The sequence below is a fragment of the Rissa tridactyla genome, chromosome 6, assembly GCF_028500815.1.
Source record: "Rissa tridactyla isolate bRisTri1 chromosome 6, bRisTri1.patW.cur.20221130, whole genome shotgun sequence".
Lineage (NCBI taxonomy): Eukaryota > Metazoa > Chordata > Aves > Charadriiformes > Laridae > Rissa > Rissa tridactyla.
In genome coordinates this window covers 68,929,398-68,956,908 of record NC_071471.1, presented here as the reverse complement: position 1 = coordinate 68,956,908, position 27,511 = coordinate 68,929,398, and the positions used below count along the sequence as shown (strand labels likewise).

Genomic DNA, 27,511 nt, shown 5'->3' with positions numbered 1-27,511 from the left:
ACATCATTGCAATGACATTAGAGGCTTGACTTTTGCAACAATGAAGTGAAACAGACGTTTTAAAATGTTAACTTTTATATGAAAAAATAGCTCACACCAAGTCATTTAGCATAATCACATTTCATTAACAGTAAATTTAACAAAATCACAATATACATATATAGTATGTATTTATTTATATATGTATTAACCATTAACTCTATGTAATAAAAATATATGACAACATTTGATATGTATTCACAAAGCACAAGCCATTGTAAACAGAATAGACAGCACAGGCCCCATTATTCAAAAATTTGAAGGAGTCAGGTTTAAACTGGATTTTATTGTATTCCTTTAAACTGGAGGTACTAATATAGCAGAATTTTATGTATCTGCCTTCACATGAATTAGTCTGTATCTCTGAAATACCTGTTGGGAGTTGTTGCAGTTCAGCTTACCCGGGACCCTAAAGTCCATGTTAACCCACGGCACTCTTGGGCACGTTGTCATTGCAAATTGGTTTGTGCATCTCCCTGTCCGTGCAATTTAGAAAGATTTATATTGCCATTTTTTTTTCCTAAATAAATAGCCCCTGCAATTACATCCCATTGTTATACACAAAAAGTAAAATGCAATAAATTATAGTGGTATATTTATAACAACATTATCAAAACATGCCCTATCTACAGCAGCTATTATTAACGTCCTTTCGGAACTATCTTTCTTCAAACTGGCTAGGTGCTTTTAGAAATAGGAAACCATCTATTTCCATTATTTGCAAAACAAAACAAAAAAGTTTAAATACACAGGCCAGACCTTTTATACCTCTCATTATATGAATGGTCCTTACTCATCCAGGCAACCCCACTGTCCTTACAGCAAGGATTCGCAAAACCAGTCCCTAACAATTTTTTAAAAACAAATAATCATCTAATAATCTAACCTAGGGGAAAATGTTTGCATCTAACTGTGTGTGGAGAGATTGGCAATACATTACATTCCTGCAAGAATTCAGAAGGGAATGATTAGTGCTTGCCAAATAGATGGGATTTTTTTATCCTAAAATGATCTTCAGAAAATAAAAACACTGTGAAAAAAATCTGAGGTTTAGAAAAATGCCCTGTGTATAAATGAAGGTAAATCAAGGCACCTTTTAGTTATCTATTTTCCAAGGCAATCCGTGATAATGATTTTTCAAATGTCTTATCTGGGAAGCCCTATGGTTTCTTTACCCTGGCTGATGCAGGTAGCTTATTTTTACTTGAGTGAGATCGGGCTGGATGGCAGAGCATGGAGAGCTTGTCCCCAGCCTTGGCACATGTTTACGGTGTGGCCAACGGGCACCGAGTATTTTACTGATATTTTTTTCCTAACGGAAGTCATTCAACTCATGAGATTTCTTTCATTTTTTTTTCTCTGTTGCTCATTGATCACATTAGCAAAGCAGGAGGAGTAGAAATTGGCCGTCTTTGCGCAAGCATTTCGTTATCAGAATGTAGACCGCTTTGATACATAACAGGGTTTTTTTGTTTTGTTTTGTCCGAGATCTCAAGCTAGTGTAATATAACAAAACAGGACTACCCGTGGTGGTCAACAACAGGAAGGCTGTGGCCAACTTTGCACCCTGGGCCACGTTGCATTCCCACCAGTATCTCACCAGGATGAACTAGCATCTCATTCGAAAGCACTACTCTTCTTTTTCCTCGGGAACTCTTTCTGGATCGAATCCCAGGAGGATGGTGGCTTTCAATTTTTTGCTATTTGTGTGATTTTTAAAAAAGATTCGCTTTGAAGCTCTGATTGTATAACTACAGTGACTAGAAAACGATTTTCTAGTATTCAGTAATAACTCCAACTGGAGATCTTTTTCCTAATACATCTTTGTAGATTATTAATAACCGTGTGGACTCGTGCCTTTGGGTACATTGAAACCATGTGCAATAGTATTTCTTCAACCAAAACCTCATATTTTACTCCGCATTTACCCCGCGTGCATGCTGTCATACACCTGATGCATTGGCTTCTCGATACGCGCGTTTCCGAAGTGCACTTACAGTCTGTAGGGCTCATCATCTTTCTTATAAATATAGACATTTATGGTAAACTATAGCAACCTCTCTAGTTCAGCATTATTTACTTAAAAACCAACAATCCTAAATACATATTTACATGATACACACCAGGACTACAGGTAAGGAACAGACATTTTACAAAGACTGCAGCAGCTCTTTTCTCCGTGTAAACTTTTATATCCCCCAACAGGGACAGCTGCCTTTTTTGAGCAGGATGGTTTTCCTAAAGAAACTTCACCCATCAAAAGGTTTTTGACATACGTACTGAATGCTGAAAGCATAAAAAGCAAATTTAAAAAAAAAAAAAAAGCTTTAAGGCTAAAATGTTATTGTTTTCACTTATTCAGGCTCGGGTGACAAAGATAGCATCCCTGGTTCTGCAAACACAGAAGCAAACACGTAAGCCTATGCTTAGCCCTAAGTATCCAGGACTACCCGCTGAAGCAAACACGAAGCGGCCGTGGCATCAGGATCTAACTGAGCTTTCTGTGCTGAATGTCATGTGCTGAAATATTTAGTGATTATTAGGGTCAAGTAACTATAAGCTGAAATAGGTGTGAAGTCCCTGGCTTTTCTTTTAGGCGTCATTTAATCACAAGAACATTGAACGTGGGGAGAAGACAGCTCTAACTAGTAAAAAGCAAATAATTTCCAAAGGGTTGTTTCAAAGATATTCACTGCACCTATTTGGGTTGTTCAGCCTGGAGAAGAGAAAGCTCCAGGGAGACCTTAGAGCCCCTTCCAGTCCCTAAAGGGGGCCTATAGGAAGCATGGGGAGGGACTCTGGATCAGGAAGTGTAATGATAGGACAAGGGGTAACAGTTTTAAACTGGAAGGGGGGAGATTTAGATTAGATATCAGGAAGAAATTTTTCACTCTGAGGGCGGTGAGCCCCTGGCCCAGGTTGCCCAGAGAAGCTGTGGCTGCCCCGTCCCTGGAGGGGTTCAAGGCCAGGCTGGACGGGGCTTGGAGCGACCTGGTCTGGTGGGAGGTGTCCCTGCCCAGGGCAGGGGGTTGGAACGAGATGATCTTTAAGGTCCCTTCCAACCCAAACCATTCTATGATATTTCAGAGCCCTCAGAGCCTTCTTCATTTAGGATTAAGAGGGGTAAGGGAACTACGAAACCTTAGGCATGTAAAGTCAAGAAAAAAATTACTTTCTGCAAGTTACCTAGACCTCCAGGGCTTTACGAATTAGACAGTCTCCTAAGGTTAGGCTCATCCAGGTGTAGGTGGTTTATCCTCATTCAAACAATGTCAGTAGTTTCCATATAGCCCATCTGAAAACTATTAGAGTCTTCCCAACCCAATAAGGATCCTCCTATGGAGGCTGTGCTGTTCTTGTAGCCTCAGACCACTCTGGGGTGGCTACTTGGCTTTGACAGAAAGTTTACCTTTCTCTTTGAGGTAAGAGGATGTCTGAGAGACCTGGAGAGATCTCAGCGTGGAAATAGGTCTCTAGGAAAAGCCCACTGCAGCCAGGGTGACACGTCATTGCAACGGCAGCAAAGCCAGTTTACAGTTCCCAGCCTTCCTGACCCTTGGCCTTCCATTCAGATCTATTTCTGCCCCACTTTCGTAACCTCTAAAGTTGTTCTGATGCAGCTGGTTTGCAAGTTAAGTCTAAGATGTCCTCCCAAAATTAAAAAAAAAAAAAAAAAAAAAAAAAAAAAATTCTTTCCTGGAAGATTGTATTGTTGACCTGAAGTAGAGCAAACAGATGCATGAACAAAATCGAGGCGGTAAACTACAGCGAGAGGCAGTGATGTGCCTCTTGGGGGCTGGGCAAGACAACCTCCAGTGGTCCCCTCCACCCTCGGCTGGTGCGTGATGCTGTGATATGCGTGGCTACTGCTGCAGCAGTCGTCAGGCTTCATAAGGATTTGTCTGGAACTTTCTCAATAGCTAAATTTGATTTTTTTCAGAAATAAGAGAGGTTATAAAAAGTCTGATTGAGGGCTACTGAAAACAGCTTGTTGGGGTCTTTTACCCGAAGAGTATTTCTTATTATTATTTAGAGAAGAGCCATGTGGTTGCCTGATGTTGCAAGCGGGCACACAGGCACATGAGGAACTCCCTAAATCCTGTTTACATCTTTCCATTTGTAAATACCATGAAAACAGGGTCCTACACGTTTAGAGGACAGATCTATAAAACCTGGGTGTAATTATCTAATGGGACCCGATTCTCAGGTGAAACAACCAACTCTTATGTAGATTTATGTCAGGAGAAGACCTGGTACTTGTTATTTGCTCAATAAACTCTGCTAGTTTTTGCAATTACTCAAATCTTTACATTCAAACTGGCTCAAAACCACAACAAAGCCCAGGATCCTAGTTCACAGTTAGGGCTCTGAGATTATATAAATAACAGTAAAATGAACAGAGGAAAAAGCTCAGAATCCACAAAATGACATAGTGGACTAAATTCTCTTAATCATCTGCCGATGTTCTGCCTGCCAAATTTACAAGACACGAAGAAAATGTTAATTGAACATGCGTGTGAGAAATAGATATTGCATATGGATCGCGGACACCAACAAACAGAAAACTGCATATTGCCGAAGCAGCTGCACAATATTTGCACATGCAGTTCCGTATTTTGGGCACACATCGTAGCCACACTTTACAAACTTTTTCAAAAATATTTAAATAACAAATGGAAAATCCTTTCCCCCCCGCCCCCGCCCCCGCACACACGCGCATTTGTGTTAGACAAGAGAACAGTGCCGCTTCGTGATCAGAGATACTAAAGCATTGTGCAGGACGTTTACCATCGTTATTCTAACTCACTCAAGTGAAAGTGTCGTATAGTACATATAATACTCAGCAGACAAATAGTTACTCATATCTACATTCATCACTTAGACATACATTTTAGAAAATTTTGGCAGTTGCCTATAAGAATTCAGCTGAATATCTAGCACTTCATGAGCCACAGTATCATATTTCTAGTATCTTACAAAACGTCATCAGGAAACGTTCGGGTGTTGCTGCTATTTTGCGTACGGAGCCAGTTTGTCAAGCACCGGCATTTACAACTCTCGCTTGCTTCAAATGGTAGAAATATGACAATGTGTCAGAAAGCCGATGTAAGTAAGGGGAAATTATATTTATTCTCTGTTATAAGATTAATTCTAGAAGAAAGGCACCATGAAAGACAGACAAATTTTTAAACACATACAAGGGGAGAGATTTATTGCTCATGGTGACACATAAATCAGCCACTGAGTGACTGTGATGCACAAGGATAATGAGACAAGTCCAATGCTGTTTTCTTCTCCATCTTTTACTAGCTGTCCTAAATTTACAATGGTTTGGATTTTTTTTTCTGGGAAATTATCTTACTCTATCTGAATAATTGATTTAAAATTTGAAATCCTTCTGGGGCTAGGTTTATCGACATACAAACCCCCCATTGACTTTGGCAGCAGCCCCATGTGTTAGTTGACAACAGTTGTGGACTTTAACAATGATCCTGTTGCAATTTACTTAGATAAGAGGGGTCTTAGTAAAACGTATAGCATTCTGATATAGAGCTTTTTACCTTGTAAAGCTCACCAATAATCAACTTTCTAATATTCTGTATTATGATACAATCGAGTCATCAAAATGACCTGACTTTCTTAAGAAACAAGTATTGAACTAGGTTTTACCTATGGCACCTGAGAAAATGATGTTCAGCCTAAAAAGTAAAATGATTAAAATGAGGTAGACTATTTAATCTGGCTAAGGGCTAATTTTGACCGCAGTGTTGTAAACACTTGCTTAAATTGTGTGATTATATTTGTGTGTATGTTTTATTCTAGTCGTGCTGTTGTGTCATAACTAAAACGAATAGTTCAGCTGACGATTTTTATTTATATGGTAGTTGATGATCTTCGTTATATTAATTCTTTCAGTTATAAAGCAGGTGAGGACATGACTTTATGGATTAAGATGGTTCCTTGCAGCTGTAGTACCATGCCAGAGCGTGGGCTAAGGGAAGGCTCTCCCCACTGGCCACTGAGGTGTTACCCCCCATCCCGTGACTTTGGGGTGAGGCCCCTCTCCGAGTTACTTCACTGGGCTTTGACCCACTGGCCAGGAACTTCAGCAGAGGAGGCTTTTTGCAAGGGATGAGGGAAATTGTCGTTGCTATAACGCCTGTTCTCTCAAAGAGCTTGCAAAACGGAGCATGCTAATGCTTGCAAAATGACATATTGATCATTTAGCAAAAGTGATGGGGAACATAATAATTTATCTCATTAACCTTTGCTATCAGGGATTCGGCAGAGCTATAGGCACCAAAAGCTGGCTTCGCTTGGTGGACACAGGAGATGGCAACTAAAAAGTAATCCCACATTTTTAATACTCGGGGCCTTACTTTCTCAACGTGGTTCTGACCATATTTTCTAACTGTGGTATTGACAGTCAGAATATGAGCGAGGATAGCCCGTTATGTCAGCTTTTATTAGGCATGAAGCCTAATTAACCAAGATTATTCAACATCTAGGCATGTATTTGCCATTTAACCTCAGGAAGGAAAGTGTGTACTTTATGGCCACTGGACTTTCTTGATCTACCCAGCAAAAATTAATTTCATTTCTGATGTTAACTTGCAGCTGCCTTATGGACTTTAAGTCACTTATTGGAGAATAATGCGTGCAGAATTAAGGTCAGAATCGGTAGTACGTCTTTTGCCAATCAAAGTATAAGTGTGAAGCCTTTGAAACCAAGAGTTTGAAAATAATTTTAAGAATTTATGAGGATGACAACGCTTTTTTAATGCAAGATGGTTTAGAAATTGATTCTTCCTAAAAATCGTAACAACAGAAATGACAACTGAGCAGTTATTGCTCTTCATATTCTATGCCTTAATTAATAAGAAAACTCCTGAAGAACTGTCTCATTTCATAGCGTTTTCACTGAATTGAGAGAGAAGTCACTGAAAACTACCAAGGAAAGTAATTCTTCATGAGTCACTGGAGGATGGCTTCAGCATCACGTGTCTACATGACCATTATGAAGCCATCTAACAGCTGTAGCTGTACTTACAAGGAACTAAGTAACATTTACAAAAAGTAAGATACTGTGGCAGGGTCTGAATTAACGTGACATGTAGGATTGTCCTGGTTTTGAAAATTTTACTGGCATTTAGACCTATGTTAGCTGCAGGATGAACTGAATGCGGGGTAAATGTTAATAACTTTGCAGAGTTACAGATTTTGCAGCTTTTGCAGAGCTACAATCTAGTGCTAGAAAGATCTATATTGAAACCTCCTGAGATTTGCATGTTCAGATATGGATTTAGATTATTGGCTGCACTTTCATAGTGGGGAGGGGATCTACTATTTCCGCCCCACTTGCTTTGGAAACGGTGCTTTTAAACTCAGCTTTGGGCTCATTTTTCCTTGAAATAACATATCTGTATGAAAAAAAGCACGATTAATAACACTTCAGAAAAATATTATTATTTTTTTTCCTGCCTTGGCACAGGGCCCAGTTCTGCAGCTTTGGGCAAAATCCCTCTCTTTGTAGCTCAGATATACCGGAAAGTAGGCAGGAGACATCCTGACCTTTCCATCCTGTCTACCATTTTTACTTTTCTGAAATTTAACGGGGAGAAAATTAATGGGATTCTGTGGAAGCTACTTAGAGAAGATATGGCTGAATCCAACCTGTAGCATACTTCAAAAGTGATTTTTCTCTTCATTCAATTCTACAGGATTGTTCGAAAAATACGTAAATATGTATCAGAAGTGGTTGAAATCTATGTTGGACACTGTACGAGTATCTGGGTAAAGATTTTTTTATTAAGTTTTTCCTATTAAGAGTTGTTCTATACATGACCTACTCAAGCATCTAAGTTGGGGTTGTTTTTGTAAAGCCAGGTTGGCGACCCTATCAAAGGGAGCCTTACCTGTAGCCAGTGAAAAATCCAGCACAAATATTCCTGTGCAGCTTTTTAGAATAATCTTATGATGGCACCGGTTTGCTCCCATTACTTTCATGAGCCCTTCTGCTGAGGACTAGCTTTTTACCCTATATGCATGTCTAATTGCTGATGGAAATCAATGGGAGATTTGTATTTTTGAAGCCTGCAGGACCACATAGCAATAACACTCTTAGGTGGAGGCGGGAGGTGCAGAGCAGCCTGTCTCCCTTCGGTGTTACGTGGGCTACTGGAGGGACACGAGCTGGGCTGCAACCTGTCCGTGACTGCCTCCCAAAACCTTGACAGCTGAGAAAAGCTACTAGGGATGTGCCAGTTAGTTTTGTTTCCCATATATTGTTTTACGTGTCTTGTAGGTCCCATACCAAGCTCCTCATTCGTTCAGCTGCAATATATTCCGATTGTGCGATTCGCTCGTGAGGGCAGAGGAATTGATGGAGCTTCTTTTGAGGATCTTGTTTATGATGTCTTTCCATGTCTTCCTGTACTGATGCCGTAGCAAAGAATACACAAAAGGGTCTGAAACAGCTTTGCTGTAAGCTAAGCACTTGGAAATGACTCCCCAGTGGGAATTGATGTGGACCACAGAGGATAATTCAACAAGTCTGCGGAAAGAGGGTTGAAAGAGTGAATATTCATATTAAAAACAGGGAGTAACAGCACAATGTAAGCCACTGTAAGCCCCTCAAAACTCAAATTTATTCCTGGGCAATTGCAAGGAAACAAAAGAAGAGAAAACTATACTCATGAAAATGCGAATGTAGTGTTCCCCCCATACATTTCTACGACTGAAAATGTAAACCTGAGGTCTGTTTCCCAAGGAAGGGACCAGGCAGCTCCTATCAGAGTGTCTTAACCTCCAAGCTTCAAGTTATCCATAGCTTGGGATGTTTAGCTGTACATTTACAGAGGCTGGAAGTGGACCTTGGATGTGTTGCCTCAATAAATGTTGAAGAATTTAGTGCAAAATGGAATAGCTCCAGCAGGACATGAGGTAGTCTTCAGAAGAGCCTATTTATTTTTTATTGGAATACACAATTTGGAGACAAAAACCTGACTCAAATCTCTGATGTAGAGCTGGGTTTTGAACTCATTCATCTTACTCAGGCGATGAAGATACTTGAAAAAGGGGCATCGCTCTCTCTAGAGGACTGTTACCTCGCCCTATTTTTTCTGTTTAGTGAACACCCTGTTCAGGGTCATAAATACTCTGAAGTAAGCAGGTCAACATTTCACAGGAAGTTTACTGCGGATGAAAAATATTATGCGGCATCTGCTCATAAAATCATAATCATTTCCTACATAACCTGTCCTCAGCCACTACACTTTTAGTGTCTGTACCAAAACTTATCCTTATGGATAATGTAGGTTGCTTTCTCTGATTATGCTAGGGTTTTTAGTCCTAGTAAGATCTCCTGTTAGAAAGTGAAGTTTCTCATTTGATATTTCACTTCATTTTTTTGCTTCATTTAGTGCTTTTGCTGTGTCCATTTTTCTGGTAGTGTGTGTCGTAAGATCATGTTTCTGGCAGCTGAAGTTCATCACAGACTGAATATAACTCTAAAGAGAATGAAAGGAGAATAATCACCCCAGGTATGTTACATACCTGTTGACTTTCACACTTTAACTACAAGTATTATAAAATATTTCTGCATAGCCTAATTTAATTTATGAAGTATTGATGCCAAACCATCCTTTGAGCACTAAAGTTTGAACTCGGGACAAAAAGTGTCATTGCTTGGTTTCAGGAGAGTCATATTCCCCTACCATTTGCTATCTAAAAAAACCAACTTTTGGTCTGAACTCAGGGTTCTGGGTCCCCTCCGTAGTTTCTGAGAAACCACCTCACTGGTGCTATCAAGGTTTCTTAGCCGGTCCAGCTCCTAGAGAGAGAGTTTGAAGCCTTTAAACAGTTTGCCTGGGTCACAGGAGAAGCACACAAGGAAGGAAAAATTGTCATTGAGAGATGGCATAATATATCTCGAATTTAAAAACTAGTCATTTGAAAGGCCAAACGTATCCATTTGTGACAATTTTAGCAAGGCAAAACTTTTAACTCATTAGGGCAGGGAGGAAGAGAGGGAAGAGCTTTAAATACTCCTCATACCTACACTAGCACAGATAGTTCACTTGTACCGAGACTTAGAGTATTTTTGACAGTGAAATAGTGATAACTCCATTAAGTTTTCTTTCCCCGTGTCTCTGAGCAACACTGAAGGGCAATTCTGTTCAATCTGTCTGTACAGCTGTTGAGCATCTATTGATTTTTCCAGAGGAGGAAGAGCCGCATGTGCTGCTAGAGAGCCCCACTATGCAATGGCAAACGTGGTCTTTGCTGAAACTGTCTTCAGCAGCAGGTGCTCTTAAACCTGCCTGCAAAATACTTCAATTGCTAGTGTTTCTTCGGACCAAGCACCATTTCCAAGGAGCGTTCTGAAGCCTGGTTCCTGCAGCAGCAATGACAGTAGCGTTGGTACTTCGAGCAGTTCGGAGATGAGGATTTTTTTCCTCAGTCATTTTATTCTCATTCCATGAACTTTCACTACATCGTGTTGTTTAAAATAGCGCTGGCAGATGGCATGGTCCAGTCATTCGAGCACAAAAGTGGGACTAAGGAGCCTTAATTTGTTACGCCACTGACTATGAGCTTCTGTCTTCTCTCTCCGTTCTGGCTTGCCTAGACTCCAAACTCCGTGGCAAAAACCTTGTCTCTTCCCAGATATGTGTTCTGGGCTTAGCACCATGGGTCTGCAACCAGTGCTGGGGCTTTAGCCACTGTCACGGTATTGGTAATTCTAATCCTGAGCATAGTTTTGTGTGCTTTGTGCTAGCAATCTGAGCACTTTGTGTATCACTTCCATTGGAAGAGAGATGCATCTGTACAGTGATGCTTTTAGGGGTGGTGGCGTTAGCCAAAATGGGCTCACAGACGTGTGAGACGTTTGAGTTGACCAGCCCACGTTACTTGACAATACTTAGGAATTGCTCTTGCCCCTCCACTGGTGCCGCTTGGCTCATCTGATCACCATAAGCAACTCTGAGATACCAAAGAACTGCCATCTGTCCCATTTCTCTTGCCTTTCATCTCGACTAAACAAGTGTTGTTCTTTCAACCCCTCCGTGTAACTCATGGTTGATATCATTCTTACAAAGTTGGATCGAAACTCAGACATAATTATCATCTCCTCAAGCTGCCGGGGGGTCTCATCTGGTGTATTCTCTCTTGTTTAATAAAATGTAGCTTATGACACCCACGTTAATATGCTCTAAAATGAGAATTGACTATTTGGAAATTAATCATCTGCTGAGTCATATTTACTTTGTAATCTACCATGAGCCATCCTTATTGTTATTCTCCACTTCATATATTTGATGCCTTCTTTGCATTTGGAATTTCATCATGTTGAATCTCATCTGGTTGATTTACTGAATGCTTTCCAGATGTGAATTTGATTGTGCTTAATTAAATGCAGTGGATGCCTTGAATGACCAAAATATGACAAATTTATGTCTGAGGCTCTGTCAATCAGTTCTATGAGATGTTAACAATCTCCTTTTAAAGAGTATCAAGTAGACGCTTCAGGGTCACAAGCTTAGCCTTGCTAATTTTACCTTCATTGACTGAGAAGCTAAAAAGCCTACGTTTTTGTCAACAAAATTTAAAATATTTTTTTTATTGCGTTCCTTGAGTGTCCTTGATATTTACACATTTTGCAATTCTTGTCTGTTATTTTTTTATAGTAAATTACTTTTGCAGTTATCAAGCAGCAAACACACAACTGCAGACAAACCCCAAGCTATGCAATTCCATTTCGCGTACAAACAACGAAATGGCAGTCTTTCAAGGCACATCACTATATTGCCTTTGAAAGAGGGTTTTGTTTCTCATTTATGAGGGAAATTATATGCATAGCTTCCATTTTCATGAAACATTTCAGACAAAAAGAAGACATTTTCAGTGAAGGAGCATTAATATTTCAGTGTTACCTGTAAATTAAATTCAACGGTTTCAGCTACATAATTCCCTATCTTGCTTTCGTAAGCCACTCTTCTACTGTCTGGTCTTCAACACCTTTTTATTTCAAAGCTATAAGCTGTTTTGCTGTGATATTTTGTTAATATTTTTAGAAACTTATAATCCTGTAGAGCGTGTCACGTCACGTGGCTATCCGAGTATTTTATTTCACGTTCAGTAGACAAATGAGAATTCCATGTTGAAAATTAAGACTTTGATCTCTTATGCAGATAATACACACTGAAAACCCTTTATATACGTGTGCAGTTAATTGCTACGGTAAAATATTTTACTAAACGTGTTTACATCCAGCTGGGAGGCTACTGCAGCGGCAACATATTCGTTGTGCATCGCTTAAACCTGAGAACTTAACTGAGTAATGGAGAAAACTCTGAATAGACCAGAGTTTCAAACAGGCTAAAATGTCTTGTCATTCAGGAGTGAAACAATAAGCTGGCACTGCAATTTGGAGCTGGTAGATGACGAAGTTCTCACGAGAAGAAATTCGGTCCTTCCCCCGGGATTTTGGATCAGATCTTTAAGCTTGCGCTCCTAAGAGTTCTGCTTGTGTCTAATTCTGATTTGGTTTTCCCCACCCAAGTCCCATAGTATCAGAATTATACCCGAGTTGTTTCTTTTGCGTTAATGATACGAATAAGCTGACCGTGAGTTTTATCTTGACGTTGATTTTACTTTATTTTCACTTTGTTGCTTGGCAGACTGACTCTTCTGTATGCTGTCTTGCTAGTGAAAAAGCCCATATTAATAATTTCTTCCCGATACCAAAAAGGCATCGTGGTGCTCGTTAGTTGATTTACTCTCAGCCAGTTTTGCCTCTTAAGTGGTGCACGTATTACAACTGGCCGGCTTCTGTAAGGGAGCAAGCAGACTTTTGGACTCTCGTAGCTAATCTTGGACATCTCTTGCAGGAAATCTTGCAGACCATTGCTTTCAGCCGTTGCTGTTCCCCAGAGCTGTCCGGCTTGTACCAAAAGGTTTTTCTATCCCGGAGGAAAATACCTCTACGTCACTTCATCTGAGGCTTTTGACCGAGGCTAGAAAGCCACTTTCTTCTACTACGTCAATCTGAGATTGCATAGGAAAATCATGGATTTATATACGAAGACAGGCAAGAATATAACTTGCAGAGGAATTCTGCTTGTCTACACGAGCGGGATCCGCATGCAGAGGGCAGGCAACCAGTGAAAACCCACAGTTTGTTTATCCCTTGTCCCCCAGAGACGATACAAGAGAATTTTAATATTCTTCTGCCTGTTCCACCATCCTCCTCCGTAACCTGAGGGCTTGGGGCTATGAACTTCTTTCTGATGTTACTTTAGGATTTTTAATTAAAGGCTAATTTCCTCACACGTTGACAGCACTTATTAACTTGCATGAGCAAAGTTCTGCATTTCAGTATGAAACGCCTGGAGTTGGAAATGAATATTAGAAACCGGTATGGCTTATTTTAATTTTTCTTATGAAAAAGCTCCTTGGAGAAAATAGGTTTTGAACAATGTTATTTAATCACATAATGATAAATAAGGCAAAAGAAGAGGTGTGTACTAATAGAATTTCTAGAAACCAAGAAACAAGCTATGCTTAGGAATGTCTAATATGGGGTAATACGTCTGTCATACTGGTACAGTGGAAACACTGAATTAAGAAGAATCAGATTCTACTGATATACTACTTAAGGTCGGTCAATGAACTAATGAGAAGTGTGTTTTCTTGATAAAAGAGGTGCTTAATCTGATTTTTACTTTAATGTAATCTGGAAAACTCTGGTTTACCCAGAGAGGAGTTTATCTGTCTGGGGTTATAATTACAACTCCGTCACTGCTTCATGGAATTGCTGGAGATGACTCTGTTTTTAGTGCGGAAGCAGAAAGATGTTGTTATAGTAAAACCTTGTGATTTGCCGCTTTCAGGCCTCAGCTCATGAGGTGCTTAAAAGCATGTTTAATTTAAGCCTGTTGCTGATTAGAGCTGGCTGTCCAAATGAGGGGCTGCGCAACGCACTTCATCAGCTGCTTTCTCTTGACTGCCTCGAACTGTGATTGATTGCCTCCAGCCTGCCAATGCAGAGCGCTGGACACGGTCCAGAAAATCATACTCACTGACATAATTAAGTTCAAAAGCCTCCTAATCCCCTTCACTTCAGCACCCTGGGCCGTATGTGGGAGGCGCAGTAACGCACGTCCTCGAGTACCCGTCCATGCAGTGTAGTGTCCAGCAAGGTCTCTCAAGCAGCTAAAGAGGGAGTTCCCCATCTCCTGTTGTGCAGGGATTCCCCCAGACCTCTCAGAACTGAAAAAGCCAGGAAAGTGATAGCCTTTACCCCACCTGGCCAGTGCCTGACCCTCCATGCCTTCTTCACGCATTCAGAAACCTACATCTTGACTCTCCTCATAGTTGCTCTCTGTGGCAAAGCTGTTAGTCCTCAACCGGCTGAAGACACAGGGGAACATTTAACTCATCCTGGTATGGACTAAAGGGAGGAGGCTCAGGATTTTTCTAACCCCTCTTCCGTACCTTAAGGCTATACTGGGACACAAACTGGGACGCCAAGGAGTTAAGAGGAGGTGGGAAGGTGGTGCCGGGGCTGAGGTGTCTATGGAGGAGCACAAAAATACTTCTGACCGTCCTGGTTAGAGCCCGCGGCGTCACTCAGGACGGAGCTATTCTGTGACCCACGATTTTCATTAAGTTCAGAGACCCAACATAAAATGAAATTTAACCACTTGCAGTGAGACAGATACGTTAACATTTCATAGCCCGAGAACAGAGGCTAAATGTCCGTAATTATAAATCCTTTCATACCCTTCTAGAGTGTGTGGCAAGGAGCGTCGTCTTGTGACTACTAAGTGAAAGTGAAGGTAAATCTAGTAACCCTGTTACAAATGTATTTGCAACATTGTTACAAATAAAGAGCATGAATCAATTGGCTATTATTATCACGAACATAAAATCAATGGGACACACAAGTTTCCATTTTTACCAAGAAACTACAAGACTTTCTTGTGAATTGCCATGTTAGAAATAGAATTTCAGGATATTACACTGAATTGGAAAAACCTGGGGATGGCTACATGCCTGCTTATTGAGTCTTAATTCAGCTTTTTCAATGATTTTTTTTTTTATGATGGATCTGAGCATGACTGAAGTCAGCCCCAATAATTTCTATTTGATAGCACTGGAATAGGAGATACTTTAAGTTATTATTTTTTTTTTCTCTGTTCTGCATAGCAGCGTTTCAGTTTTTGCAGAGTCTTTTAATAAGGAATGCAAGTTGTAAATTTCCTTCAACAACTAGATAACGCTTTTCTGGATATACTCACTTTCTAATACTTTATGTTTCATAGGAGTAATTTTGTGTTTCCCGCAGGAGCCATTTCCAAAGATAAGCTGGTAGATAGACAGACATTTGACCATAAATCACAAGAATTTTTTTTAGCTATGAGCCAGAACAGCTTCGATATTTGATGTTTATGACTAATAAACTCTATCCAGTCAGACAAAACTATCATTTAAGCCTGTGGACCGTGTTCTCACCTCAGTTGGATCTTGTTGACCAGAACTTTACAGTCTGACTTATTCAGACGAGTGTCCTGCCCAGCAGACCACCCCTGAACGGGGGAGGCTATCTCAGCAGTAGGTGACTACTTGACCGGAAAAAATCCTGCAAAATCCTGTAGAATGACTTCCTAAATCACTCTCACGTCACCAACATATCGACTGGGCTGACCAAACAGAGTCTGGCCCACGGGCTGCATCAAGGGTTGTATCGGGTAAGTGCTGTGACACTTTACACAGCTTTGTTAGCCCAGTAAAGGCGATCTCTGTCATAGGAGGGGAAAAGGTGCACAAAATGTTCGCAGGAGACTTGAGTCATGTTCTAGTTCATCGTACCCTACTTCTCTCAGTTCAAAGTGCATCTCAGCAGACTTTTCCAGTAAGGAGGATCGCACTTACCTTGTAATTACATAAGGTGCAAAACAAAGTATAAAAGTACCAATAAAGGTACTTATTTTCTTTGTTGCTCGCTGCCTCCGTCTCTTTTGTTCTTCTAGACAACGCTCTCTTACGCTGTGTGACATTCAACACAAACAAGAACGTGAATCATAACACCAGGTAGCAGATTTTAATGGCTTTACTTATGGAATGCTGGAAATCAATCGGTCCACTAAGTGCTGTATTCCCACAAGCCAATACCAGGTGCACTGCGTTTGTATGGGACAATACCATCTATTAATGCAGTGCACGATCATCTTACCCTCCAAAAACCATTACTGAGAAATACCCATTTATATTTTTATATGCACACACCCCCCATTATGTCTATTTATATATAGTCAAATTGGTGGAATTCAGCCTCGAATTCAGTTGCAGCTCCTTTTTGAATCCCTGTAAGTTATATTTGCAGGCCAGACTTTGCCTCATGATATTCGGAGATTTGGAAAATATCCAGAGCGGGGCAGGCAGCATGCTACTTCCCTAGAAACAGCAATATCTAACAAACACCGCTGTCTTAGCTAGGAGAAACTCCCCAGCAAGATATGCAATAAAGCACAATAAAACCGCAGCAGGAAAAAACATGTTCTGAACAGTCAGCCCAACATAGGAACAATCACTGTGTCCCATAGCTGTGAACCCCGTGGCCATAAATCTTTCAGCAGCTCTGCACGGACACCATTCCAAACGTTCTGCAAAGCCGGGAATTGCATAACAAACCCACAGCGCTGTGATATTCTGACTCCTCGCCTCAAACCAGACTCGTTCCCGACTAAACAGATGCATGTTATTCACAACCTGATTTTTTTTCCTACCTGTATCATTTTAGGACAAGAGCTTCTCCTTTGAGCTTCCCAGCGGTGGTCTCACCAGGCCACCAGGGCTGAGACCACACTTCCACTGCAGAAAATCCCCTTTGAAATCAGCACGTTCACTTGCCGAAAGAGTGATAATACGAAAACCCGTCTTCCTTCTCTGGGGAGGCCTTATTGCAGCCTTTCAATATTTAAAGGGGGCCTATAAGATGGGGACAAACATTTTAGCAGGGCTGTTGCAATAAGACAAGGGGAGATGGCTTCAAACTGAAAGAGGGTAGATTTAGACTAGATATAAAGAAGAAATTTTTTACGATGAAGGTGGTGAGACACTGGCCCAGGTTGCCCAGAGAGGCGGTCTATGGCCCACCCCTGGGCATAGACCATTCAAGGTCAGGGTGGACAGGGCTCTGAGCAACCTGATGTGGTTGAAGATGTCCTTGCTTATGGCAGGGGGGTTGGACTAGATGGGCTTTAAAGATCCCTTCCAACCCAAACTATTCTATGATCCTCTATTTGCTTGTGTAAGTCCTGTGCTCGCTGTGCAATTGGAAGGAAGTGGATGGATCGCTGTCTTCTCCAGGTAGGTAGGTTGGATGGGCAGCACTGGTTGTATCTCCCAGAGCCCCAGGACAACCTGTACCTGAATTATTCCCTTTGGGAAAGAGCAAAACCAAAGCCAGACTGCAGTCCTGAAGCCCCTCTCTACGCACACAGCCACGCTGCTGGGTGTTGAGCCGTTGCACAGGTCTCGCGGTAAAGCAAAGACCTGTCTCAGGCAAACGGAATGGTCTGGCCCATGTGCTGCGTTTTGTAACCGTTTGGCATTGGTCTCTCTGTTTTTATTGTAAATTTGCAATTGATGATTTACTGTAAGGTTCCACACTCTTATATGTTAATAGCTGTGAGGTTTATGGCCGTACCCTTACATTGTTTGCTGTAACTGCAAATGTTTGATCATCCTCTAAAGACGTGCTACATCCTGATGATCTCAGTGTGCTTCGGTGACCCCCGTGGCAGCGAGTTCTTATGTTACCTTTTCATTGTGTTAAAGAAAATGTGTTTCCTTTGATCCGTTTTATACATGGTCTTACACTGCCGGTCCCCAGAGCAGCTACCAAGATGGCAAAACAAACAAAATACTGCAGGAAAAGCTTCTTCTGCTCGAAATAACAAATCATCTCGCTCTTAAAGAATATGCCCAAGTAGAAGGAAAACACATCTAAAAGTATTACATGTTCTGTGTCTGAGTTATTTGCAGCGAGAAATGACATCTGAGAAGGAAAAAAAAAATCCACCTTTCCAAGGGAACCTATGTGCTTTCAGTCCTGCAAGAGCTGGAGAACTTGGGGTATTTTTAGGTGCAGACAGATCATCTTAGAGGTTCAAGACCTTCGCTTAAGACCTGTGTCTTTAAATTCATAGTGTCCCAGGCACATGGCAATATGAAGTGAAATCTCCAAAGTAGGTTCAACTGGGGAGTTGTTAGGGTGTAGAGGATGGTGTATTTTTTGTCTCTAACAGTTTCCCCAATTATATCCTTTCTCTACTGGTACATACAGAGCTGCCTTTGACTCCTGGAGCTCACACATGACTTGGGAAGTCCAGATAGACTTCATCCAGTTTCTTTTTTTCAGCCTTTCCAGATGCAGCTAATAAATACCACATCACAGAGGAAAGCATCTTATCTCATTCCTTCGTATAGACAATGTACACAGATGGGTATTTTCCTTTTGCATGCACTTTCATGCGCTAAGATAAGAACGTATATGCAAGTTCCAGTAGTGACACAAGTAATAGAACTGGATTATCGACTAAGCTTTCATTTAAAGATTTTCATATCCTGGAAAATCTGAGATAAACCCCCCTCAAAGGTTTGGTATTTTAAACAAAATTCGTGAGATACTGGACCTTAAAGTCCGTAAAGATGGATAAACCAAAAAGATAGCATAGATAATCTGGGTGAAGAAACACGTGGGTTAAGCACTTAAGTGAAGTCTTGCCCAAACCTCTCACAATACCTGAGATACCTTGGTCTTAAGAACAAAGTCAAGAAAAAGCAGTATCCAGTAAAAATGCCTAGACTAACTTGAAAGGACATGTGCCCCAAACATTGACACGATTTTGTGTGGTATTTAGAGGTTTCCTTCGTACTTGTCTTAAATGATCTTCAGAAGATCATTCGTGTCTTTCCAAGTCACAGGTAATAAAGCCGTCTGTCATAACGCCTGTCGCTAGACCCCCCCTTGCGGGTGGATTCTGAGTCACGGGAAGCGGAAAATTGTCCGTACACATTTCTCAATGTTGAAACTAGACCGTGCAAACAGCCGGAAAAGTCAGGGTAGTCTAAAGTGGGATTACAGACTTGGTGCTCTCGTGTGCCTTCTCCCAGCATCCGTGCCTGCGCTGTATAGTAAACACCGAAATTGCCTGTATATATACCACTTACATAATTCAAATGAGGCCTTTTTTTTTTTTATGTCAGCGCTTTACGAATGTCACTGACTGCCCTGGGAGACCTGCAGCCTTTGTGCAGTTCTCGCGGCAGGGAAGGCAAGCCGAGGTCCCACCCTTTCAGCGGCGGCAGCCGTCACCGGTTAAGGCAGCACCACCATAGGTCAAATCAGCCACCACTTCTGTAGTCTAGAAAAGAAGCTAAAACTCTCCTTTCTTAGAGAGGCATGAGAATAACCTGACACAAGAGACAAATAATGGTTAGCAATACAGGCGACTCGCAGCAAAGTGCCTATGCAGCTGTCTCCTCCGAAGAAAGGAGGTCTCATTCCCACAGCCCCGTTGAATCCACCCCTCAGCGAGCTGATTGCAAAATGCAGAAACACCCTCAAAATTAACCGAGGCCAGCAAAAAATGCAGAGGAGGAAAAATACCACTGGGATTTTTTGCCCTTTTTCTGAGCTTTGCTGTGCAGTCCAGGCATGCTTTAAGCATGAGGCGCAAGGATCGCTATTTCAAACAGCCCCAGTGGGTCTGGGGCACTTGCCCTGGGAGTGACCACGGCGTCTCACGGTGCATGCAGGAGCTAAGGCCAGTCGAGGCACAGTTTAGCAGCCAGACAGCACGTAGGGCAGAAGGGTGTTTTTCCCTCTACGTGTCTTGGTGGATAAGGGAAGATTTATACGTGTGTTTCTCAAGAACACTAACGGGACTTGCCCGAAGTTCTGCTCCGCATTCTTGGTCAAGAGACAGATCAAACAGCTTAACTGGAGAACTTTGAGCAAATGCTTCTGTCCCTCTTAACAGTGTGCTGTCCTGCCCTGATCCTGTCAGACTTATTTGCCTCAGGCTTAGGAATCCCCAAAATATGACCTTTTTTTAAGGACAGCCACATGTGCTCTCAGTCCCGCAGCTCTGCTCCTGGCTGGCTGCAAACGGAGAGAGCTGGTCTTCGCCCCCGGCTCGCGGAGAGAAGGACAGCAAGCGGGGGGGGGTGGTCGGCTGGGATGTCTGGCGTGGGGCTGCCCTCTTCCACTGCTCTTCAGCTCTCCTCTCTTCCAGGCAGATTTATTCCCCTGTATCAGATGCTTCCCTGCACTGCCAGCTTTTTCTGAAAGACGTTTCCCTTCCCTTCAGTCTCCGACAGAGACAGCCTGAACCCTGAGATCTCGTCTCTGACTGTCTCCCAAGCAGCGCACACATCTCCCACAGCCCCTCACCCTACCCCACCAAACCATTTTCTCCTTTTTTTTCCAGGCAAATACATCAGATTCTTCCTTTTCCAATCACCTGCTCCAGCCACGCTAAGCCTGAAGCCAAACTAGTTCCTCTGAGCAAACCAGGTTGATTTCTCTCCACCAGTGCCTCTGTTTTCCCCTTTCCAGAGCTCCCTCCTCGGCTTTGCCACCCCATCCCGGTCACCGCTGGGTCTCAGCCCCCTCCACCCCAGCTCATCAGAGCCTCTCAGCCCTCAGCCAGGACTTGCTGATCCGTCGCCCACCCTGTCCCGCTCCGTCCTGGCTCAGCTGCGCAGGTTCACTCTGGCTTGTCGTGCTGCTCCCTTCTCACCAGCCCGGTCCCACGTCCTTCCATCCATGCCTGTTTTGGTCCCCTCCGTTCCCTCCTCTCCGCTTCTTGTGGGCAGAGCCACCGCGTACTCACAGCGCACCCTGGATTCCTCCTACCGCCGGCACCGGGCACCTTCCTCAGCTCCTCGCCAGGATCTCTGCCCTTGGGCTTCCATCCAGCAAGGCTTTCTCTCCTTCAGCTTTACCGCCATGCTCCCCTTACTCACCCAGGGAAAACTCTCCCACCCTCCCTCCACCAGCCACATCTGCATCCCTTCCAGACCCAGACACAGCCTAGTCGGGCAAAATTTATAGTTTAGGCATAATCCCTGAAGTGACTCTTTTGCACAGCACCCCAGCGCACATTCATACCCCCTCGGTGCTTGCCTTCAAGCCCATTATCCTCCCAGCCCCCGGAGACTTTTCTCCTCCTGTGTCTAGGCACAAGGCGCTTCCTTAAAGACTCTCATTTGGAATGAACTTTATACATCCCTTGCTTGTCACACTAACACTGCTACTGAAGCCTCTCTCACTTGGATTTAAGTATAGGCATTCAAGCGTATGTATTTTGCAGATGTTATTCCCTTACTTTCTGCTTTCTCACTTTCTGCTTTCAGGAAAGATAAAGTTACAGCGAGCACAGCCATAGGGAAACCGCCGGGCGAAGGGGCGGCACGCAGCGCCCGGATTCGGTTCGGAACTCCCAGGGAAGGGACATGTGCAGCCTCAGCCGGCTCCCTCTCAGGCAGCCGGCAACGTTTTGGGCTGACGGTGCCAAACAATGCAAATCTATCGGCCCCTAAATCCACCTTATGAGACAAAGGGCAGTGATGTGATCGCTGTCTCAAAGGGAAGTGCATGCTCAGCCAAAACCGCCTGCTTCTTTGCTCTCCCTCCCAAAACAAGCCCTTAAGCACAACAAAAAAGAGTCGCTTCTACAACCAGAAAACCAAACAGAAGTAAAAAGAAGCATGCAGAACAGAAACCGGCCAGAAGGATGCTTGTTTTCTCCCCCTCCCCATCCCCTGCTGTGATACAGAACAGACTGTATTTAACATAACACTGAGCCCGTCCTGGCTTCCTCTGCGGTGAATAGTCTCCCTCGCTGACCCCACAGGCACCTTACCTGGGATGGATGTCCACAAGCAGCACCAGGGTCTGCATAGTGATCACGTCAATCCGCTTACAGTGAAACCGTGCCACCTTCAGCACTTTTAGGTATGTGAAACACAGGACTATAAGGGAGAGGAGGAAGCTGAGGGCATGAAAGACCCCAGTGAAAATCACAAACTGTGTCCTATCCTCCGGTCTCTTGTTGTACAGGGTGCAGGAGGCATAGAGGTGATGGAAACCCACCCAGGAGAGAGAAGCTGCCACTATCGGGAAGGACACCGAGTGTAACCACGTGTAGCTCAGGATGAGCGCAGCATCTCTGTACCTCATTTTGGAGTGATAACTTAGAGGGAAGACCACAGCAATCCACCTGTCAATGCTCAAAGCTGCCATGCTCAACATGGAGTTCGTGGTGAGAAAAGTCTCCAGGAAGCCCACAATGTGGCAGATCTGATCTCCTCCTGGTTGACTCTCGTAAATGATCCCAGCCAAGGTCAGGGGCATGTTCGAAACAGTCATCAACAGGTTGCAGAAGGTGAGGTTGAGGATGAACAATCCCGGGACCTGCTTGCGGATGTCGGCGCTGTACAGGAAGCACAGCAGCACCAGCACATTGGCCAGGAGGGCCACGAGCATCAGCACCACCACCACGAAAGCCAGGATCACCTCCCAGATGCTCATGGTGCGTCCAGTCACAGGAGGGACATCTCCGAAACTGCGCCGCGCCGGCACCCGGGGAACATGGTGCGAGGCGCGCTCACCTCGCCCTCCTCCCCAGCCTGCTCGCACTCTTGCATGCCCTCCGTATTTTTAGAAGAGCTGCAGGTTGGTTTTTTTCTTTTTTTTTCTCCTCCAACCTCCCCCTCCTCGCTGCTCCTTTCCACGTCAACGCTTTCCGAGGCGCGCACAAAAGCACTGGGAATGCCCGTCAAACCGCGAGGAGGGCTTAAAAAATATCAGCAGGACTGAACCACTGTCTCCACTCGGTCCATTCGAAGGAGAGCAGGTTATTCTGAGGAACTGCTCTCCTGAGATCCCTAATTATCAGCCCCAAGCGCGCAAGCGATTCACCGAGTGAATTGTGCTCTCTTTCCCTCTTGCTTTCTGCCTCTGTCTCTGTCTCTCTCTCTCGCTCTTTCCCTCCCCTCCCCTCTCCTCCAACCCTCACTCCCTTCCAGGCTGAATGTAACCTGCTTTTTATGATCACAGATAAAAACCCCATTAATGGATTAAAGCATGCTCACTGCTGGTGATTCGCAAACGCGATTATGTCATCCCCACTCCACAACCCCTCCCCTTCTCCTTGCGACTGCGACTAGACTTTCCTCAAGAGAAATCCCATGCTTTCATTTAATTGATTTAGGCATTAATTTGCAAACAGCCGGGTAACCGAATTCCTGCACTCCAGTGTGTTTCCTACATTTCGGTGCATCACTTTCACAGTCGCTGCTTGCTCTCAGCCAGGGCAGGGGCTTTCTTTTCTCATCATTAGCTGTGCTCAAAAAGATGGGGGAAAATGGATGTATTCTGCTACCTCTCCGGAGCTGTCATTAGGCTGCTGGAATGGTTTTACTACTCTAGTTTAGCCCTTTGCAGTCCCGTGTCTTCAAGCACCATGCGTAGGGGAGAAATTATTGTCTCCCCTCCTCCTTTCAAAGCAGGGAAACCAAAGCCCCAAACGCTGCTGTAACGTGCCCGAGGTCACGGGGCAGGTGAGGGGCAGAGACAGCAACGTGCTGCCCATCTCGCTCTTCACTCAGGCTTTCTCTCCTTCGACAGCCTTCGCTTCTTCAGCCAAAGCCTCCCTCCCTGTGAGGGTGAGCGCCCTGGGAGACCAAAACCAAGCAGCAGCTTGGCAAAGGAAGTAGGAACGAGCCCGCGTCACACAGAATTAAGTGTTAAAATTAAGTTTGCCTTAAAGAACGATTTTCTGGTTGCCTTCCCCGTCTCTTTAAAACAGTTTTTACTGGGGATGCTGAGAGGTTGTGAGCAACCGGGGCAGCGTTCTCTCTCATCGGGGCAGCCAAGCCTTAATCCCTGCACAATAAGAAGGCAAAAAGATACCCTGCAGCACAGTTGTTGTGGCTCGCTAAGTGCCTCTGCACGTGTGCCAGAGCTAGATGCTTAGGCGGATTTTTCCCCTGCTCACAGCCCTCGCCAGAGCCCTGCACGCTCGATTTACAGCAGCTCATCATCGCGGACACTCGGGCTCATCTGCTCAGCAGCAGAGCTGCCACCCCGCGCGGTGTCAGAGCTTTGCGTCCTGTAGGAAGGCCCCTTCTCTTCCACTTTTGTTCTCTTAAACCAGGCTTTAAAGGGCTGGTAGCAAAGGGGTTTCACTTTTAAGTCAGATGACTGTCATCAGAGGCAGCTGGGACTCTCCAGGACAGTTTAGCTGGGGACGCGGGTCCTCCATGCACGCACCCAGCAGAGGAGGAGCAGCTCAGAGTGCAGAGCCCAGGTCTGTCCATGAGCTGTGTCAGGTCCCTCTCTCCAGAACACCCATGTCCTCATGCTGGGTGGATGAGAAGCAGGACTTCAGTGGCTGGTCTCTTCCCAAGGCAGGGACCCAAAGCCACATGAGAAAAGCCTAAAGGTGACCCCTTCACTAAATAAGAGGGCCCCTTTACCCTCTTGGGAGAAATAGGCTAAGGACATGGGAGAGAAGATGCAGATCTTGCTGCTTGGCACCAGAACATGAACCAGTTTCCTTCTTGGGCAGGAAGCAACAGCCCTGGCTGATAAAGGTGTCCTAGCATCAGCGGCCTGAGTGGGATGTCCATGTTACAGTACCTAGCATGACACCAGCTCAGCAAGCAAAGACAGATACAGGCTGCCAGGAAGAGGCCATGTGAGTTGAGAGGCACTGAGAAGAAAAACTGGGAAGTTTCTTAAGATCACAGAAAGAGAGAATAGTTTGGAATGGAAGGGACCTTAAAGATCATCCAGTTCTAATTCCCCTGCCCTGGGCAGGGACACCTCCCACCAGACCAGGTTGCTCCAAGCCCCGTCCAACCTGGCCTTGAACCCCTCCAGGGATGGGGCAGCCACAGCTTCTCGGGGCAACCTGGGCCAGGGGCTCACCACCCTCACAGCAAAGTTGTTCTTCCTAATATCTAATCTAAATCTCCCCTCTTTCAGTTTAAAACCATTCCCCTGCGTCCTACGGCTCCCCTCCCTGATCCAGAGTCCCTCCCCATCTCTCCTGCAGCCCCTTTAGGGACTGGAAGGGGCTGGAAGGTCTCCCCGGAGCCTTCTCTTCTCCAGGCTGAACCCCCCCCAGCTCTCTCAGCCTGTCCTCACAGCAGAGGGGCTCCAGCCCTCCCAGCATCTCCGGGGCATCCTCTGGACCTGTTCCAAGAGGTCCATGTCCTTCTTGTGCTGAGGCCCCAGAGCTGGAGGCAGCACTGCAGGGGGGTCTCCCCAGAGAGGAGCAGAGGGGCAGAATCCCACCACCACCACCTCACCCTGCTGCCCACGCTGCTGGGGATGCAGCCCAGGGTGCGGGGATTCTGGGCTGCCAGCGCACATTGCGATGTGACAAGACTTGCTGGGAGACTAGAAAGGAGAGGGAAAAAGGAAGGGAGAGCCTGGTGACTTATGGGAGGTGGGTACTTTGTGACAGTGCTGGAGGGGAATCTCATACTCCCTCCGTGTCAAGGTGATACCTGGCTCCTCCTTCACACGCTCAGCCTCCTCCTTGGCTCAAATCAATCCTGCAAGGCCCCCAGCTGCACAAATCAGTCAAAGCCCAGCAGCGCATGCACCGGGTAATTTAGCCATTTATCTTGCCTTACAACACGGGGGGCTATGGGTTTATGAGGATGGTTTCCTGAAGCAGTGTGCTGGTTTCCCTTTAGCGAGCTGTGGTGCCTCATGGATTCAGAAGCTCTCCTTGTGAGTAATTCTCTACTGTGACAGAGGGTCTGGCATCAGTGTCAAGCCCAGGTGGACGGGGAGGGAGGAAATTTGCATGTGGAGATAAAGGGTTAGGGGGTGACAGTCAGGAAAGGAAGATTCTCTCAAAGGGATGGATAAATGGGAAATAACAGGAAAGGAGACAGTTCAGTGAAGCAGTGATGGAATAAGAATGGTCAGGTTAGGGGGTGGCATGGGATAGATGTTGCAGGGGACTTGTCGTGAGGGGTTCAATGTGGAAGAAACAGTGGACAAAGGGTAATGGTGGACGCATCTTGAAGGGCAGGAGGGGCCGGCAGGACTGTGGACTGGCTCTGCTGGCTCCCGCTACCAGGGAGCGGAGCAGCACAGAGGCGTGGAGAGCTGCAGGACTGTCAAGAGGAGACCCTCTGTCTCCTCTGCCTGGTGTCTGAGCTCTTGCCTCCAAGACCTGAAATCTCCCCTCCCTCCACCTAGCCCTTCCCCCCCACCCCACCCCCGAGTTTGGTAGGGTTTTACTACCAGTTGTATCAGTGTGGGAAAGCTAAATTAAAGCTAAATTAAGGCTGCAAATCTGGCATGCAATTCAGTAATTGTTGGCCTAAATGAATGAAGCGTTCCTGGTCCTGTGCTTTGCGGTTTACTGATTGCTTTGCCTTTTCCTATCAAGCTGCTCTGTGTTGTACAAGCTTCTTGGGTAAAGAAAACATCGTTATCAGTAAAGCTAAACTCCCAGTGTTTGCAGGAAAAATGTAGCAGCTAAAAGGGGCTTAAATCTACAATCAAGTGAAAAAGCTTTCTATATTTCAGGACAAAGCTGAAGTTTTCTTTAGAGTGATTTGAGTTTTGGTATGTATGTCTAACTCTAAAGGCCCAAGGAATTTACATAATTGATTCCCCTGTGGTAATCCCTGCAGCTGAGGATATTTACTGAATGCTTCTGGATTTATTCATCATGCATAGCTAAGAGAGCATGATGGATCCATCAAATAGCTTCATTTTATACAAATCAGGAGGAAAGAATATGCTGTGCATATTTTATCACTGTAGAGGAAATGAATGTGTTGCCTGTGAGCCCCTAATGGCAGGGACTGCAAGTTTGGTTTGTAACGTTTCAGTGAGAGACTACATTATGAATTAACACCACTAATAAATATCAGTGATCACCAGTGAACTCTGACAGGAGTAGGTCTGGGGTTCAGAAGATCAGCCCTCCTTTGGCATTTGCTCTATTATCAAGCACACAAAAACCACAGAATATCTATTGTATTATATAGATAGATAGATATAGATCTAGATAGATATTAAATGCAGAGGGGACTCTATGACGAAGCGTGGCCCAGCTGCTACCCAAGACACCTGGGTCCTATGTGACCACAGGGACACCAGTTCACCAAACCTCTCCCGTCTTTGTTTTGCCCCATAAACTCACAGGGGCAGAGGCACGGTGTTGGTACAATACAAGGCCCCGACCCTGAGCCTAAAGGCCTTATCTTAATCAAATAATGAGTTTTATGCACAAATGAATGGTTCTAGAAGGATTACACAAATCTCTTGCCATTCTTTTTTACCACGGCCTATAGCAAATGGAATCATGGCCTAAATACCACATGCATACCAGTTTACCATGACAGCAATATGATTTGC

At 44.3% G+C, this 27,511-nt stretch overlaps 1 protein-coding gene across 1 annotated transcript; it reads right to left on the bottom strand.

Moving 5' to 3' along the window:
- Nucleotides 1-8,361: 8,361 nt before the first annotated feature.
- On the bottom strand, nucleotides 8,362-22,648 carry GPR26 (G protein-coupled receptor 26). The gene is made up of 3 exons (XM_054206446.1): nucleotides 21,981-22,648; nucleotides 15,979-16,092; nucleotides 8,362-8,593 (listed from the first exon to the last, which is right to left on the bottom strand). Exons 1-3 carry the CDS (start codon nucleotides 22,646-22,648, stop codon nucleotides 8,362-8,364), a joined length of 1,014 nt encoding a protein of 337 aa, XP_054062421.1.
- Nucleotides 22,649-27,511: the final 4,863 nt, after the last annotated feature.

Excerpts from the sequence above, each read along its gene's own strand:
- GPR26 (XM_054206446.1), bottom strand. The coding sequence starts at position 22,648 with ATGAGCATCTGGGAGGTGATCCTGGCTTTCGTGGTGGTGGTGCTGATG. Across the intron at positions 16,093-21,980 it reads CTTGTGGACATCCATCCCAG|CGTAAGAGAGCGTTGTCTAG; the intron begins GTAAGGTGCCTG and ends AATGTCACACAG. Across the intron at positions 8,594-15,978 it reads GCACCTTATGTAATTACAAG|ACTTGTTGAATTATCCTCTG; the intron begins GTAAGTGCGATC and ends CTCTTTCCGCAG.